The 19643-nt window shown below is 47.8% G+C and overlaps 1 protein-coding gene across 1 annotated transcript in view; it reads left to right on the top strand.

Moving 5' to 3' along the window:
- Positions 1 to 19643, top strand: part of MYO10 (myosin X) — a 256328-nt gene that overhangs the window by 30148 nt on the left and 206537 nt on the right. The window contains exon 2 of the mRNA XM_040431698.1: positions 5104 to 5202. Within this exon, the coding sequence (XP_040287632.1) occupies positions 5104 to 5202 (99 nt within the window). The remainder of the gene's footprint in view (positions 1 to 5103; positions 5203 to 19643) is intronic.

Genomic DNA, 19643 nt, shown 5'->3' with positions numbered 1-19643 from the left:
ATACTCACCTATGTCCAGGGACAGGCGCTTGCTCGCAGAGGAAGGCGGGATGAGGTAGGCGTGCACACGTCACAGTGCTGCTTCCTGGCACAGGCGCGCGATGACATCATCACGCCCGCCTGGGATTTCACTACCGCATAGGCCTCAGGCCTACTAGGCCTGAAGCCTATGGTGGTGATTGGCGACAGGACAGGGAGCTATGCGCTCCCGTGCCCCGCCGCAGATTGTGGGCATTCGGGTCGGCGCTGGGCCGGGGGCTGCCGACCCGAACGTCCCTATTGTAATCCGCCACTGGGTGTAATACAGCCCTAAGTATATGTCCTAGAATAGTCTAACCAGCAAAAAGTACTAGCAGAACTGCCCATCTCTTCTATTACAAGGGGCACCTTACAAGGGGCTGGTAAACATTACATTTACACGTGTTCACCCCTATGATTTTTATCACAGCATGATACCGGTAAAGTTATAGCTTCCAAAACCCTGTTGTTTGTACTGGTCTGATTGTTTTTCTTTATGGTCCTATTATTATTATTATGATACCTGCATACAAGATCAGTGACCAGCCAGGTGCCAGTGTAGACCATCTGCATCTTACTTTCTACCTGTTAGGTGGACACATTATTATTTATAGCCCCACATATTTTTTCATGTATCTTGCTATGATATGTGAGATATGTGGTGAGTATTTGCACAAATGATTATACTGATATTTTATTCTATGTAGTATCAGAGACTTTCTCATATACAAATGTTACAGTTACAAGTATTGCCATAGTTACATTGTTCAGTCGTACTATGTAATTATGTAACTATGGTAATACTTGTAAATTACATCTTTACAAAAGCACGCTGTTTATAGGCTCCCTATGAAATTGTCCATAGTGTGTATATGTGTGTCTGAAATGTGGAAACTAGATTGTGAGCCCTATCGGGGTCAGGGACTAATGAGAATGGTGACAAGTTCTGTGCAGCACTGTCAAATATGTTGACACTATATGTGAGAGCCCACCATCCTCTTTCAAATTCACTATTATAATTTATTTTAACATGCCATTAAAGGGTTATTCTCATCTCAAACAATGGGGACATATTGCTAGGATATGCTCCCATTGTCTGATAGATGCGGGTCCCTCACCTATAGCGAGAATGGAGCAATGAAAGTGGTGGAGGACTAGTAATGAGCGGCATAGACAATATTTGTTTCTGCAATATTTTTCCAATTTTTCGCATAATATTCTCAATAAATTTGCGAATTCTAGAATTTGTGATCTCCAGTTATTATTTTCGTGATTGCGCAAATCGGCACTTATGATCCGCATATTTTTATATAACACTATATTCTACATCTTCGCGAATTCTCGAAGTGCCAATATTCGCGATAAAAATTCTCGATTAGAATATTCGCAATCAACACTATGGAGGACACACTGCTCAGTCACCCCCCATTCATTTTCTATGGGGCCACCGTCGGGTCCATAGAAGTGAATGGAAGCAGTGGCTGGTCATTCGTGGTGCGCTCCCATTCACTTCTATGGGGAGAGTTCTTGGTGGTGGCCAGGCCGGAGTCCTCCAGTCACCATTTTGCAGGGCTCCGTTCCCGCTATAGTTGCGGCTCCCGCTAGGATATGCCGCCATTGTCTGAGATAAGACAACCCCTTTAATCACAAGGATTGTACATCTAATAGGGGTTATACATACTATAAAACAACACAAGCTGGAAAACAAATGCAATAAGCATAAACCCATTAACCAACTAGTAAAAAGGAGGTGACCCTGCCCTTTAGGGATTCCAATCTACAAGGGAAGGGCGAAAAGAGGGTAAAAGCTGCTCATCTGGCTATGTATGAAGGGACAGTTAGCTTTTAAGAAACTGACAGCCAACAGTCTTTTGAGAGCAGGTTTTGTCTATAAAAGCAGCGCTTTGTCCTCGCTTACTGAGAAATGAATGTTAGTGACAACTATCTGCAAAAATTCTATCCTCAGGGTAACAGCAATGTGAATGTAGATGTTCGGGTACATGGACGTAAATTGAGCGGAATCTACAACTAATCCGAACATGAGCTTCATACAGATCTGTAGTAGCAGCACTAAATGTGTGAAAAGTATGACCTATGAGCCTTTGCAGTGTTCTTGGGTGGAACATGTACAGGCGGCTCAGGATATTATATTTGAATAAACCTTTTGTAGAGCAGCACTTCATATAGGTCATCAGGGCAGGGAACACGTCCAGTACTTGGTATTTTAGTCATTTTATTCAGGTAAAACAAAAGAATCAAGGTTGTGTTTCATGGGTGAATAATGCGTCATAATGAGTGTATATTTAACATGAAAGCTATTAAACAATAGACAATAGGGGGATAAATATCTGCTGAAAAAATGATAATGAATACATAAAACAGGGCAGATCATATGCAGATGCTCCATGAGCCAGTGTGACGCTGTATGATATATGGATATTGTGTATTGGTATTGCCATGTAAGGGGGTAGGAGCTGTATTCTCTGTATATCTCTGCATATGATTGTTTAGATTTACAGACGTTCTGATTTGTGCCTGGTATAAGTGGAAGTCCATTAATACAGCCTTCATTCAGCAGTTACATTACAGTGAATATTTGATATTGTTAGAAGGATCCCTGATGATAAACTGATCACGCAGCAATCTGTCCGATATTCCAGCAGTAAGGGTTTGTTCACACTGGGTATTTTTGTCTGATTTGGCCATGAATTCCGCCCCAAAAACTCACACCAAAAATGCATGCAGATCCTCCCCATTGATTTCAATGGGCAATCCGTATGTTAATTTTGACTGTCCTTTTTTTCCACTTGTAGTTTTGATAAGTGCACTGCAGAAAAAGGAAGTGACCTCTTCATTCTGGAAGTGGGTTCTGAAAATCCTTGCCAAAACCACACCAAAAATCACATTACAAAAACACGTTAGGAAAATAAACACGTCCAAAAAACCTAATGCAGATTCTGCATCAGTTTCTTTCTTCAGTGCTGAACATGCTCTGTGTGAACATACCCTAAGTGTTTAATTCCCCTCTATCACCCCCATAGGTGAAGTTAAGCATTACACAGTTACCACTAAAGAGTACCTGTCACCTCTGCTGACTTGTCTATTTTAGTAATTACTTGCAATTCCCCATGTAATAGCCATTCTGGGGCATCTTTTCATATAACTGTTTGTTGTGCCATTGGATAATGTCAGACTGTGCAAGAGATGTGACATGTCCTCCTAACTAAGATGTCACAGGTCCCCTTTAACTAAGAAGATGTCACAGGTCCTCTTTAACTAAGAATATGTCATACAGTGAGGAACAGAAGTATTTGAACACCCTGCGATTTTGCAAGTTCTCCCACTTAGAAATCATGGAGGGGTCTGAAATTCACATTGTAGGTGCATTCCCACGCTGAGAGACAGAATACAAAAAATAATAATCAGGAAATCACAATGTATGATTTTTAAAGAATTTATTTGTCTTGCACTGCTGAACATAAGTATTTGAACACCTGAGTAAATCAGTGTTAATATTTGGTACAGAAGCCTTTGTTTGTAATTACAGAGGCCAAACGTTTTTTGTAGTTCTTGACCAGGTTTGCACACACTGCAACAGGGATTTTGGCCCACTCCTACACACAGATCTCCTCTAAATCTGTCAGGTTTCGGGGCTGTCGCTGAGCAACACAGAGTTTAAGCTCCCTCCAAAGATGTTCTATTGGATTTAGGTCTGGAGACTGGCTAGGCCACTCCAGAACCCTGATATGCTTCTTACGGAGCCACTCCTTGGTTATCCTGGCTCTGTGCTTCGGGTCGTTGTCATGTTGGAAGACCAAGCCACTACCCATCTTCAATGCTTTGACTGAGGGAAGGAGGTTGTTGCTCAAAATCTCACAATAAATGGCCCCATTCATCCTCTCCTTAATACAGTGCAGTCGTCCTGTCCCCTTCACAGAAAAGTACCCCCAAAGCATGATGTTAACACCCCCATGCTTCACAGTAGGGATGGTGTTCTTGGGCTTCAACTCATCCTTATTTTTCCTCCAAACACGACGAGTGAAGTTTAGACCAAAAAGTTCTACTTTGGTCTCATCTGACCAAATTACTTTCTCCCATGCCTCCTCTGGATCATCCAGATGGTCATTGGCAAACTTCAGACGGGCCTGGACATGTTATGACTGGAGCAGGGGAACCTTCCGTGCAATGCATGATTTGAAACCATGACGGCATAGTGTTCTACCGACAGTGACCTTTGAAACTGTGGTCCCAGCTCTCTCTTCATGTCATTGACCAGCTCCTCCCTTGTACTCCTGGGCTGAGTCCTCACCTTTCTTATCATCAGTGATACCCCACGAGGTGAGATCTTGCCTGGAGCCCCAGTCTGAGGGAGACTGACAGTCGTCTTCAGCCTCTTCCATTTTCTAACAATTGCTCCAACATTTGATCTATTTTCACCAAGCTGCTTGGCAATTGTCCCGTAGCCCTTTCTAGCGTTGTGGAGGTCCACAATTTTGTCTCTTGTGTTATTTGACAGCTCTTTGGTCTTGCCCATGGTAGTATTTAGCATCTGACTGACTGCAGGTGGACAGATGTCTTTAAAGAGCTCAGACAGGTGCTACTAAGTTAGATTAATGAGTGGAGTAGAGGTGGACTTTTTAAAGGCACAGTAACAGGTCTTTGAGAGCCAGAATTCTTGCTCTTTCTCAGGTGTTCAAATACTTATGTTCAGCAGTGCAAGACAAATAAATTCTCTAAAAATCATACTATGTGATTTCCTACATTTTTGTTCTGTCTCTCAGAGTGGAAATGCAATTACAATGTAAATTTCAGACTCCTCCGTGAGAGGAGAACTTGCAAAATCGCAGGGTGTTCAAATACTTCTGTTCCTCACTGTAGGTCCTCTTTAACTAAGAATACCTTAAAAAGTGTTTGAAAATAAATCAGCCAAAAACACACTACCTTTTCTTATGTGAGTGCATTGGAAAGGGATTCTTGACTTCAGGAATGACTTGTTGGTGGCCTGCTAATGGAAGCTTAAGTTTGACCCTTGTAAGTACATAACACTTTTAAATGTGAATTATAACATCAGTTCTTTCTCTTTCAGGGAACACAAGTTTGGTTACGGGAAAATGGACAACATTATCCAAGTTACGTTCAGTCCTGTGCTGGTGGTGTTGTTGTATTTAAGACATATTACAATCAGGTAAGAAAAGCTAATACTGTCCATGATATTCCTAATGTTCCTAAACATTTCATCACAATGTATGTGCTGTGTATGCATTGTTATAAAGATCATTTTTGTTGTTCAGTCAGAAACATTAAAGGTACCAGTGAATAATACTAGTTAAGTCATGGCTCGTTCCATATTTTCCCTTTGACCCATGCTTGTATACTGTATATGTGCTTGCTGTGTGATGCACTTTGCATGACCATCTAGGAGAAATTTAAAAAGGAAGTGGTAAATGCATCATTATGAAAACAGTGTCTCTCCTGCCTGGTGCACCACATAGACCCCATACTACAGTATGTACTGTCAGAAATACAAACAAATAGCAGTTTTGCATCATAGATGGTAACTACATTGATATCTACAAGAACAGAGGTCCACCTGCCTTTGGCCCATGAGAGGGCAGCAGATGGGAGCCTATGGCTCGTGTCCCTGCCGTTCATGCTCGTAGGCCACAGACCACTTGGTACCTGCAGCACTGTTCTACAGCAGTTGTTTTCCACCTTTTCATGCCAAGTATCACCTAGTGACAAGAAGTTCAAACCAGTTACCCCCAATAAAGCAAACAGTCATAAATGTTAACAAAATAGTGCTATTCTCACACTACTTTCATAGTCTCTGTTTTCAGCGCTAATCTTCCTGTCAAAATGACAGACACCATATTAGGATCCAGATGGGATAACTGTTACTTTTTAAATTAGATTTCACACTACCCAACATACAGGAGAATGCAGCACTACATACCTCTAACATTCAGTGACATCTCATATGATATAGATATTCTCTTTACTCATCTTCTCTATTCTGAGAAGACCACCATGATGACTTCTTTCAGTGAAGTTTTATCTCTGCAGAGTTTGCCACACAAACATCTTAAGTACCCACTTTTCCATCATCCTTTTTACCTTCTGACCAGCCCATCTTGTCACCCCCTATTCTATACTGCAGAAACAGACAGCCCCCCTGAAAATACTAGTATCACAGAGATACAGATTGCCTCCTTCAATAATTATTGCCATACAGTGCCCTCAAAAGTAACTGGTCCCAGTAAATAGTGTCTCTGATAGTAATAGTACCATAAGCATAGCATTCTTAATACTGTGCCAGGATGCCCTCACAGTAGTGCTCCCAGAAGTCCCACCAATAGCAATAATTCTCTCCCAGAGTGTCCTTAGTAGTAATAGTGCCCCTGCATTGCTCCCAATAGTTCCCTATTGTTCCTCATGCTCTCCGTAATCCCCCCAGTAGTAGTAGAGTCCACCATAATATCCCCATTATTAATAATGCCTTCATAATGCTCCCAGAAGTAATAATGTCCACCTATAGTGCCCCAGTAGTAATAAAGCTCATTATTAGTCCCCCAGTAGTAATAAAACCCCATAGTATGATACAGAAGTATTTATGCCCATCTATAGTGTCCCCCAGTAGTACTAATGCTCCCTATAGTGCCCCCAGTAGTACTAATGCCCCCTATAGTGCCTCCAGTAGTAATAAAGCCCCCTAATGTGCTCCAGTAGAATTAATGCCCCCTTACAATGCCGCCAATACAATTAACATCCCATAGTGTCCCAAGTAATAATAATAATAATGACCCCCTATAATGGCCCAATAGTATGCTGCCCCAAGGTACCAAAGGAAAATACGATACTCTAATACTCACCTCCATGCCACTGTCTGCAATGCTATACAGGCCAGAAGGGGCATGCGTCCTGAACTGCTTGCAGCCCGGATCCGGTGGTCGCGATGATGATGATGATGTTATCTTACTGCCTGCATGTTCTCTGATGTGCTTCACGTCTAGTTGCCTGTAGTCTATGAGAGTGAATGGCGGGACAGGGAAACATCGGCTCCCATGTCCCCCCTGCAGTATTCGACTGTATCACCGACCTGAGGACTGCAATACAGTTGAATGTCAAGAGGCCCTAGCAGGCAGCAATGAAACATTGCTGGATCCGAGGGTAGTCTCACGTTCCCCCTCACCCTACAGTGCGTACACCTTGGGGTATGTATACTGCAGGCTGAGAACCACTGTTCTACAGTACTACTAAGTGTAATAGTAATACACTTCTAGTTTACATTGGTGTTACACTGACTTTAGGACAAGTCATTCAGATAAGTAATTATCAGTGGTACATTTTTCAGCACCCGGTTGTAGGTTATGACAGGCATTTACACTTGAATGTCTCATTTATGAAAGGCAGCTGGCATTTTAGGTTTTACAATACTTTAAATGGCTAAGGAATAACAGCATTTTTCTCTTGTATGTCATCACAGATCACTCTACAAAAAGTGTTGTAGGATGCGTCTACCTTCCATTGTTAATGTATCGGTGCCTGTAATTACATGGGTCTATAGAGAGCTTAGTCGCCTTTGTCAGGGCAAGCTGCAGGCATCTGTTTACTTATCCCTACTATGGTCTGTTTCATCTTCTTTAGTGCTTGGAAAACATATCCTTTCATAAATGTGCAGTGTATCCATGCACTATGACATACACCGCTTCAGGACTCTTTGTGAAGGAGTTACAGCTGCACCGTGTCACGAGACACAAACTTTGTGAATCCATACAGTAAATACCGGATTTATTGTTTTGAGTAATATTGCAGAAGTCAGTATCTAATAGTATAAAGTTGCAAATATTGCAGATATAAAATTATACCTAATCGACAAATATATTTTGTTTCAATATTGTTTTATGTGGCCGCGGCCACGGTCAGTAAGGTGACAGGAGGGGGCCTTAACAGTGGCTGGTGTGTGCCTGGAGCCATGGGACGTGGGCCTGCCTAAAAGAGGGCCAACCCTAGGGAGAGTAGAAAGAAAGGGGTGGGAAAAGGGAGGGGGAAGTGCGAGTCGGCGGGCGCGGTGATGTGAGCTGGACGAGGGGGTTTAAGAAGGGGGACCTGGCCCCTCCCACAATTACAGGCTGCACGCAGCCTTAACTATTTGTGGCCGCGGCCACGGTCAGTAAGGTGACAGGAGGGGGCCTTAACAGTGGCTGGTGTGTGCCTGGAGCCACGGGACGTGGGCCTGCCTAAAAGAGGGCCAAAAAGACACCGGGTAGGAGAAGTGCTGCTGTTTAATGCATGTTGGAACGGCATTACAAAACCAAGGAAAGGAATACCTGACGGGTTTCAGTCAGCGGATCCGGGATGTACCGGGCAAAACAGGCAGATCTCCACCTACCCATGTGACGAATGACGTGCGGAGGCGTCCCGTGCTTGGAAGCCGCTGAGGCAGCTCCGATGCGGAATGAATGTCCCGATATGGTTTTGGGGTCCACCCCCAACCCTGCGACCAGGGATCTGATGTGTGAGACGAACTGTGGCGTGGATAGGGGCTTCCCTTGGAATGGAAGCAAAGGAGACTCTGGATCTGGAGCTGGTGCGGAATCAAGGAGACGTTGGAGTACCACCACCGGACACCAGGCGTTTTCAGACTTGAAGAAGCGGATCTGTATGGGAGGACCGGTTTGGGACATCTTGGTGGAAGGAAGGCTTAACACCAGATGATCCTGGCTCCAGGACAGCTGCTTCTTCTTCAGAAAGATCATCTTCTGGGAAGAAACTGAGAATTCTCCTGGACGTAGGAAGCCGTAGAAGCTTAGATACATTGCGGCCTTGATGACCAGACTAACTGAAGGGCCAAAAGGATTGCCATCTAGGGATGCAGACAGCTGCCTGAATAGCTCGCCGGAGACCGGCCGACGGGACGGGTTTGAGTCTTTGCTGCTTTTCTCAATGCCCCGGAGTGTGGCCTTGACGGCTTGGGATGTGAACGCCGAGCGAACCTCTGGATTCTGTAAGACTAGGAAATGTTGTGCCCCGGCTAGGTACAAACGGATGGTGCTGGGTGCCAGTTTGAGGTTGACATGGCAATGGGCCATGAAAGCCATGACGTAAGACACGAAGGCCGTATCCTGTTGAGGATGGTCCCTGGAAAATTTTTGAAAGAGGTTCCAACCTGTGCTGTAATTGCGAGCCGTGTTGACAGAGAGGGATCGGTGCATGAGGTCCTTGGCGGTTGCCAGCAGGGACCTCAATCCAACATCAGGTCGCTGAAGCCGGGAATCCGTGCCCCGGTCCGGTCTGCTTCTGGACATACCTGAAAGAAGGTTTGAAAATTTAACCTAGATAAGGCATCGGCCGCCGTGTTGCTGGCACCTGGAATATGAGAACATGAGAAGTGAAAGTTATTGATCATGGCCAGCCAGACCAGTTTGCGCAAAAGGGACATGACCCTGGCAGACTTGGCTCGGCCTTTGGAGATGATGTCCACCAGGTCCTGACTGTCGGAGATAAACATGACGCTGGAATTAGCCCAGAGGTGACCCCAGACGGATGCGGCCGCCACGATGGGATAACATTCCAGAAACGGTGACGAACTGAGGGACTGAGGGTCAGAGCTGACCTGAGGAGGCCATGGACCAGCTAACCACTGGGACCCGAAGATGGCAGCGAAACCCCGGGATGCCGCGGCATCGGAAAACACCCTGGTCGATGACTGGGACCATGAGGGGACGAACAGGCTGACCCCGTTCCAGGTTGAAAGAAAGCTGTCCCACATGCGCAAGTCTGCCATGGCAGCCCTGTCCAAGTGGACAATGCTGCTGGGTTCGGAGGCTGTGGGAAGGAGCGAGAGCAGGCGGGAAATGAATGCCCTGCCCTGGGGCATCACCCTCAAGGCAAAGTTCAGCCGGCCCAGGATGGACTGAAGCTCGACCTTGGTCACCTGGGAAGAGGTGATGGCCCCGGCCACGACTTCCCGGATTTGGGACAGCTTTGCCTCTGGAAGCCTGGCCTCCATCCTGTCTGAGTCCAGGACAATACCCAGGAAGGTGATGGAAGTGACCGGCCCCGAGGTCTTCCCCTGTGATATTGGGATGGAAAGGGCGGCAAAGATCTCCAGGAGGGAGTGCAGCCCGGATGGCTGACATAGCGGAGGTTCGATGAGGAGAAAGTCATCCAGGTAGTGGATGACCGCTGGGGCGCTGCCGTGGCGGATCAGGATCCAGTGGAGAGCCTGCGCCAGTTGGTCGAATAACCACGGGCTGCTTTTCGAGCCGAAAGTCAACCTGTTGGCAAAATAGAACCTGCCCTCCCACCGAATACCATAGAACTGCCATAGGTGAGGGGCGATGGGCAGCAGTTTGAAGGCGTCCGCTATGTCAGTTTTAGACAACCAGGCGCCTTTCCCGGCGCTAATGATGAGGGCAATGGCTTCGTCGATGGATGCATACTTCATGGAAATTTCTTCGGAAGGAATGAGAGAATTGATGCTGGGGATGACCGAATCATGGGGGGCGGAGAGATCGTAAATCAAACGTTTTTTATTTGAATCTTTTTTGGACACTATTCCTATGGGGCTGATCCGCCAGCGCGAGAAAGGAACCTGGTTGAACGGGCCCAGGAGGAACCCTTTCTCCACCTCCGAATTCAGGAGTTCCTGCACAGTGGCGGAATCTGACCTGGCTGACTGCAGATTGTCGCACTCCCAGTTGGAATGGGGGAGTGCCACCAACCCTGTGTCAAAGCCGAAGCAGAGGCCAGCGATCAGGAAGTCCACGAATTGCGGAACCGGATGTTCCCGTAACAGGAGGGCCAGGAGGTCAATGTCGCAATCGGCCAGTCATAGGCGCCTGGACGCCTTCTTGGGACATGTGGACCTGGGGTGAGCCCTGAAGCAGATGGAGCAGATGTGCAGTGCCCTGCAACCGCTGAAGAGACAGGAACCGAAGTTAAAGTTGTTGCATACTTGGCTGTTGCCAAGGTAAACAAGGGGTCTGCCCAACTTATCGGTGGAGGAGGGACTGCGGGGGACCCAGGAGGGGCCTCGGATGACCTTGTCTGGTTGGGCCGTGGCAGTTTGAGGACACCACTCTGTGGCATGAAAAATCGACTGACAAGTCGAACAAGCGGGGGCCCGGAGACCGGCGAAATGCCGGCAGAACAACTCCATGTCCAGCGTGGCCCAGTTGACGGAGAACTGAAACTTGGTCAGCGCGGCGGCGGCCTTGGCTGAAAAGGAGCGGTGGTAGTCGTAAAAAGCTGTGCCGCCGTACTTGTGCCCAAGATCAGTGACCCTGTGTAGATACGTGTCCAGCTCCTCCCGGCGAGCCGGATAGGCGGAGCAGATCACGTCTCTATACAGGCCAAAGGCCAAAACAAACTCAGGTACAGAGAGCTTGCGATTGAGACGGCCATCCTTGGCCCGAAGGACCACCGAGATTTCCCCGCAGTCAAAGGTCTTATTATCTGCGGCATCGTGGGACGCAATCAGGATGGACGCGAGATTCACGTCCTTGCCCGCCAAGATGTCCCTCCTGATGTTGTCCGGCACAAGGTGCGCAGGAGCCACCACGGGAGCAGCCGGGGACGTACCTGGAGCCGGAAGCTGATATAGAGGGGGATCGGTGATGGGGACCACCGCCTGGGATGACGCCGGTGTTCTGGACTCCAAGTCCACCACCCTGGTCCTGATGTCGGCAACGGATGAGATGAGCGAATCCAATGAGGCCTGTAGCTGTACCAAGGACTGCTGGATGGCTGGGGGTGGATCTTCTCTTTCAGGAGGGCTGGGTTCGGTCATCAATAGCCTGTAAAGCTCGGCCTTTCTGGCTGACGCTGGGTGCCTAATACCCCTTCTGCCCAACTCCGCAATGAGCCTTGGCACGGTCCATCTTCGGAGGGCTGCTGGGCCGCCTTGGCCGGAGACCGAAGTACCCGGGAGGGACAATGCGTCGTCAACGTCTGATACCTGCGACATGGCTCCGAAGATAGCAGAGACCTTGCGAGACCTGGAAATTAGAGACAACAAAATGGCAGCTGGAGAGGTCGTGGGGGGGTGTACCATGACTACTGAGGTCGTGGGCGAACGTATTTGAGGATGTACCTGAGAGCGTGGAATCAACACCCTTGCCTTACCGTCTGAGGATTGACGGGAACGACCCGGCTGGCCCTGAGGACTGGAAAAGTTAGGAGCGACGTGAGAAAATTGCAGCGCAGGACCTGGACACCAATGCTGATGCGTGCGGACACACCGCTGAGTCGGCTACTAGCGGGGACAAGGAGACGTGGATGAAACATGAAACCAGGAAGAAAGGGTATCTGGGGAGCCAGGAGGCGGAGTCGAAGGACTGCGGTAAGAAGGAGGCCTGGGAGTTCCAGGACGGGCGGCGAGGAGTGACCTGAACGTTTCAGGTTGGGGACGTGAGCAGGGTCCCTGGGTGCCGCAAGATACGTAGGAACTGGGAGACACCTGCTGCAACGGCTGACTACCGTAAAGGTGGCTGCCCCCGTGAGCTAAAGGGACCAGGAATGACCCTGATGCTACAGGAGACAGTGGACGAGGGAGACACCTGAACGCTTCAGGGTACCCGGGCAGGGAAGACACCTGAACGTCTCAGGCTAAGATGGACAGAGAAGACACCTGAAACGCTTCAGGGTATGGACAGAGAAGACACCTGAACGCCTCAGGCCAAGATGGACAGAGAAGACACCTGAACGCTTCAGGGTACCTGGACAGAGAAGACACCTGAACGCTTCAGGGTACCTGGACAGAAAAGACACCTGAACGCCTCAGGCCAAGATGGACAGAGAAGACACCTGAACGCTTCAGGGTAGATGGACAGAGAAGACACCTGAACGCCTCAGGCCAAGATGGACAGAGAAGACACCTGAATGCCTCAGGCCAAGATGGACAGAGAAGACACCTGAACGCTTCAGGGTAGATGGACAGAGAAGACACCTGAACGCCTCAGGCCAAGATGGACAGAGAAGACACCTGAACGCTTCAGGGTACCTGGACAGAGAAGACACCTGGCTGTCTTAGGCCGGGATGGACAGAGAAAACACCTGAACGCTTCAGGGTACCTGGGCAGAGAAGACACCAGAACGCCTCAGGCTAAGAAGGACAGAGAAGAAACCTGAACGTCACAGGTTGAGTGAGAGAGAAAACATCCTTTGCGTGCCTCCGGGGAGGCAACCCGGGATGTAGGTAAGAGGAACTGCGGGGAGCAGCCCAGGATTACCTACCTGAAAACCCTCAAGCTTGAGAATTCCCGCGAGTGGCCGGCAGCGACCTTCTGCAGGATTAAAACCTGACGTCAGGAAGTTGAGACAAAAACACGTCGGGGACCACGAACGCTACTGGCACCTGGGAAAGGAACACACATGTGAAAATTGGGAGCAACAAGGGCCGGAGCCCCCGTGGGCCAGGCTGGAAGGCCGTGGGTTGGCAGGGGCGTGAGCGGGCCTGGAGGGCCATGGGTCCTACCTGAGTGGGCGTGGAGGAGCCTGGCACGTGCCAACCTGGCAGGAGCGGGTGGCCTGGCGGTAGGAACATGGGAGCCAGGAATGGGCGAACTGGATGGAGCAAGGTGAGACGTAAAGGGGAGCGGACCATTAATTACCCATCAGTGCGCGATACGTGATGGGTAATTAATGCATGCCAGATATCGCTGACCGCCCGAATGTGGTGGTCATGACCTCAAGCTACCTCAGCCAGCCCTGCTCTGCTAATACTTTATGGTCGTGACCTGCCTTCTAGCACCAATGCAGGCTGGCCAACATGATATCAGTGGGCTGATGAAACTGCACGGGTGGCAGCTGACTTAATGCACCCGTAGGATGGGCATGCAGCTACGTGTATCAGGTTGACACCTTGGACGGACAGGTTTGGCCTGTACTCTGGGGGCATGGAAGTGAGGCATGCTGGGAACGGCCCTGACAGGAGCGTGGGAGGCAGGAGCGGCCGTGGCAGTGAGCGGGGCTCCCCCTCTGTTCCCCCCCTTACGGCCAGTCGTTCAGGGCTCAATGCGGCAGCCGGGAGCTGGACCGGTAGCCGGCTGCGCATGCGCCCGACCTCTCGCGAGAGGACGGACGCGACATGACGGCGGTGGAGGGAGCTCGCGGTAGCCGGAAGCGGTGAGGGGGAGCGGGCCAGCGGCCGACCTCGGTCCTGATGTCGGACGGACCGGAGACACCAGGCGGGAGGCGGGAGGCGGTTGGCGTGCGGCGTGCGGTAATACTTACCTGGGGAGGCGTGCTTACCGGAAGTGACGTGAGTCACAGGAAGTGCGAGTCGGCGGGCGCGGTGATGTGAGCTGGACGAGGGGGTTTAAGAAGGGGAACCTGGCCCCTCCCACAATTACAGGCTGCACGCAGCCTTAACTATTTGTCATTGATTTAATTTGTGATCCAATGTAATTTAAAATCTAATTCATTCTACCTCAAACTTCCATGCCTTTGGCCTGATTCTAATAAGAAACAAACAGGGTAGAAGAGTCCCAAATGATACAATCTTTCTGAAGACCCTAACATCTAACGGTCTCCATCATTTCAATCCTAAATTTGAAGGACATTTCGATTCAGAGGCATAAAGCCAATTGGAATTGTTGAGAATCCAGTAGGTTCTGGCTCCTTCTTGACAAAGACACCGTGCAGCACAGATTCGTAGTCATCAGAAATCCTCCACTGTGAGGATGGCTAAGGCTACTTTCACACTGGCGTTTTGGCTTTCCGTTTGTGAGATCCGTTCAAGGCTCTCACAAGCGGTCCAAAACGGATCAGTTTTGCCCTAATGCATTCTGAATGGAAAAGGATCCGCTCAGAATGCATCAGTTTGCCTCCGTTCAGTCTCCATTCCGCTTTAGAGGTGGACACCAAAACGCTGCCTGCAGTATTTTTCTGTCTGCCATGTGGTGCGGAGCAAGACGGATCCGTCCTGACACACAATGTAAGTCAATGGGGGTGTATCCGTATTCTCTGACACAATACAAAACGGATCCGTCCCCTATTGACTTTCAATGGTGGTCATGATGGATCCGTCATGGCTATAGAAGACATATTACAACAGGATCCGTTCATGACAAATGCATGCGGTTGTATTATTGTAACGGAAGCATTTTTGCAGATCCATGACGGATCCGCAAAAAACGCTACTGTGAAAGTAGCCTTAGCTACTACTGAGGATAATTTAGGTACTATATGGCAGGGTCATTAGGGCATTGTGTAGTGTGATGGTGATAACTATTCATCCACTGCATGACAGTAGAACTGTAACACTCTTATGGGTTATGCAGTGGACAAGCATATGGCAGTATTATTAATATTATTATTAGGCTAGTTTTACAATACCATTGAAATCTCCAGCAGAGGAATAGCGCACCAACATGCCACATTGACTATAATGGGACCTGGTGAGTATTCAGCCTGTTTCCAGCATTAGTGCCAGGGTTTAGCCGGACAAAAAATGTTGCAAGCACCAGTTTTGGCCAAGCCGAATCCAGGCACTAATGCTAGAACAGACTGGATACACACCGGGTCTCATTATAATCAATGGGCTCCTGTGGGGAAAGGTAGTATCCAGCTACACTGGATACAATGAACTCTGGCAGGCTGTTCCTCTGTCGGAACAGCCTGCTGGAAAATTTTAACGCTAGTGTGAAGCTAGTCTTAGGCTCTTTTTACAATGTTATTCTCTATTTCCAAAAAAGAAGGGGGCCCCTACAGAACACCAAGAATTAGATGTGTTTCTTGGATGCATTCTAGGTTAGAAAATGGAATTATTTTTTTAAATAATGTTTGAGAGGAAATACATCAAATATTAGTCTCCAGACTGCTATATTTCAGTGGTTATTTCAAAGATTCCTGTTGATAGAAATCTCGGATAGCCTCCAAAGAACACCTCAGAGACAGCCTATTGTCCACTTTGGTTTATCAGTCAGTGGAGGTCTAAACTTGTAGACCTTATCAATAATATCTTCAATGTGTTGCTCTGATTTGTCAGAAGAGTGATTTTTGTTGAATTTTCTCATTTGGGGAACCTTTATCATCGAACATGGTGTCTGATCTGTCAGCATCATGTTATATATCAGCAGGAGGAACTGAACAGACTGATATATAACTTTGTAGGAAAATACTACAACTTGCTGCTTATTCTGGGCTTAGGAGTCCAGTGGGTGGTCCTGCTCAGTGATTGACAGATATCTCTGTAGGTACACAGGGAAGGCTGCCAATCATTAAAGGGGTTGTCCGAGTTATGAAAAGAAAATATATAGCACTGAAAATCTGATGGGCAGCAATATATAACTATAAACAACCCCTTTAAGTGACTCTGCCCACTGGACTCATAAGTCCAGAAGAAATCGGGATTTTGGTCATTAAATTACAAGTTTTTTTGAATATTTTCCTACATATTATATATTAATCTGCTCAGCTCCTGCTCCGTAACATGATGCTGATAGATTGATCTGCAATTTAGAAAACAATCTGAAGGGTCAGTGTTCAATGGTGGATCAAGTTTATCAGACAGCAAGTTTATGTAGAATGGAAGTAGAAAACTTGGAGTGACTTAAAAATTACCGCATTTTTCACCCTATAAGACACACCTGCCCATAAGATGCATCCTCCCTCATCTCCATCTACCACCCTACTCGTGCTCTCCGTTCTGTTAGAGACCTAAGATTAATATCCTCCATAATTCGTAACTCTCACTCCCGTCTTCAAGACTTTTCTCGAGCTGCACCTACTTCTCCACCTTCACATGTGCCTTAAAATCTTTTCAGGCAGGCTTATCAAGCTACCTAAACTGACTTTTCCCAGACTAAACCATCCCCCCACCAACTCCTCTGGCCTAAACTCGATCCTCTAGTAGTCCCAAACCCGAAGCAGATCGGCTGGCACCACTCCTGTCAGTTCAATAATGGCTCGAATCCTACTTATCACAATCAACTACCTTATGTGTCACCCCTAATTCCACATAGATTGTAAGCTCTTGTGAGCAGGGCCCTGACTCCTAGTGTTTCAGTTGCATATTAGCCAGTTACTTTTGTTTTGTACATGAACCCTATGAATTTGTAAAGCGCTGCAGAATATGGTGGCGCTATATAAATAAATATTATTATTATTAGAGGAGGAAAATAAGAAAAAAATTTTTTTTCATCAGACATCAGATAAGATCCCCAATGTTAATCAGACCTTATATCAGACCCCCAGTGTTAGTAAGACCCCTAATCAGACCTCAGATCAGACCCCCATGCTAATAAGACCCCCAATCAGACCTCAGATTAGACCCCTATGTTAATAAGACCCCCATGTCAATCAGACCTCAGATCAGAGACAAAAAAAATAAATCAACTTATCTTTTCTGCCCTGGACGCCGCTGCAGCTCCTGAGAACAAGCTTCCTGCTGCGCTGTGCTGTGAGCCGACATCACACAGCATGAGGTCACGGAGTGCACCGACGTCCTCACGCTCTGTGCAGGTCACAGCACAACATGCAGCTGATGAAGACCGGGAAGCTGTGAGTACAGAGCCTGCACAGGGAGCGCTGCATTCACCACTCCGCAGTCCTCCTGTACTAATAATGGAAGCGCTCATTGGTATTCGTCCTATAAGACGCACTGACATTTTCACCCACTTTGGGGGGGGGGGGAGTGTGCCTTATAGGGTGAAAAATGTGGTATATCCAGAAACCATTCACCAGTTTATTATTTTAAAAAATGACATAGAATATTAGCATATATGCTGTTAGTATGTGATTGAAAAAACTTGATGGAAGTGTCCCCTTAAGGGTTTTCTATAGATACTAATGGAAATGATTTGCATATAAAGTAGTCCATGAATAGCTTTCAGTCACCATACAGGGAATACTATGGTAGAAACCAATAATAGTAAAGTAGTAGCTGAAGGACCCGGCTTTGCACAGGTATATTTTTTATCTATTTCACTTAATGTTTGTGTGTCGTTAAAAGAAATCGACAGTATCCACTATAACAGTGAACTCCACAGCCCCCCCACCCCTTAACACTGACCCCCCCCCACAGTGCCCAGCCTTCTTAAAATAGGACCTCCACAGCAGCCTATCCCCTTAACTTTGACCTTCACAGCAGCCCGCCCCTTTAACAGTGACCATCACAGTGCCCCCCCCTTTTAACAGTGACCTCCACAGTGCCCGCCCCTTTAACAGTGACCTCCACAGTGTCCGCCCCTTTAACAGTGACCTTCACAGTGTCTGCCCCTTTAACAGTGACCTCCACAGTGCCCGCTACTTTAACAGTGACCTCAATAGTGCCCACCCCTTTAACAGTGACCTCCACAGTGCCTGCCCCTTTAACAGTGACCTCCACAGTTCCCGCCCCTTTAACAGTGACCTCCACAGTGTCCGCCCCTTTAACAGTGACCTCCAAAGTGTCTGCCCCTTTAACAGTGACCTCCACAGTGCCCGTTACTTTAACAGTGACCTCCACAGTGCCCGTCCCTTTAACAGTGACCTACACGGTGCCTGCCCCTTTAACAGTGACCTCCACAGTTCCCACCCCTTTAACAGTGACCTCCACGGTGCTCGCCCCTTTAACAGTGACCTACACGGTGCCTGCCCCTTTAACAGTGACCTCCACAGTTCCCGCCCCTTTAACAGTGACCTACATGGTGTCTGCCCCTTTAACAGTGACCTCCACAGTGCCCGCCCCTTTAACAGTGACCTCCACAGTGCCTGCCCCTTTATGTGACTTCCACAGTGCCTGCCCCTTTATGTGACCTCCATGGTGCCCGCCCCTTTAACAGTGACCTCCATGGTGCCCGCCCCTTTAACAGTGACCTACACGGTGCCTGCCCCTTTAACAGTGACCTCCACAGTTCCCGCCCCTTTAACAGTGACCTACACGGTGCCTGCCCCTTTAACAGTGACCTCCACAGTGCCCGCCCCTTTAACAGTGACCTCCACAGTGCCCTGCCCCTTTAACAGTGACCTCCACAGTGCCCGCCCCTTTAACAGTGACCTCCACAGTGCCCTGCCCCTTTAACAGTGACCTCCACAGGGCCCTGCCCTTTTAAGGCTAGGGTTACACGACGACATGTGTTGTGCGACATTTTGTCTCAACAATTTTTATAATAATAGGCTATGGTGTCGCACTGCGACATGTGCAAAAAAGCAGTGTAGTTGTGCCCTATGTGTTGTGCGACTTGGGTTGGCTGGGTTGTTATGGAACCCTGGAGTAAAGCTGTGTGTGTTCGGAGAGTAAGAGCCTGCGAGCTTCTATTGGCTGATAAGGGACATGTGACCGTGTGTATGGCAGTTGGGATATGAAGAGAAGGACTTGCAGGCTTGTATTGGCTAATGCAGGTCATTTTTTTTGGGAATATCTCTGGAACGGTACGTCCTAGAGAGCTGAGACCCCACAAGATTTATTTTCTGGTAGCGAGGGATGTGAATACCAAGTTTCGTTGAAATGGATGGTTGTGTTTTTGAGTTTTCACAGAACATACCCACATATATATGTCCTTTTTCATACATAAATATAGATTTAAAGGGGTTGTCTCACTTCAGTAAATAACATTTATCATGTAGACAGAGGCGTATCTAGTGAAAATGGCGCCTATGGCAAGCACTGAAACTGCGCCCCTGTCAAAATATTTTAAACCC

Source organism: Bufo bufo, chromosome 5 (genome assembly GCF_905171765.1).
Source record: "Bufo bufo chromosome 5, aBufBuf1.1, whole genome shotgun sequence".
In the NCBI taxonomy this organism is placed as follows: Eukaryota; Metazoa; Chordata; class Amphibia; order Anura; family Bufonidae; genus Bufo; species Bufo bufo.
Note: the sequence above shows the minus strand (reverse complement) of the source record. Positions and strands in the feature narration are given on the sequence as shown.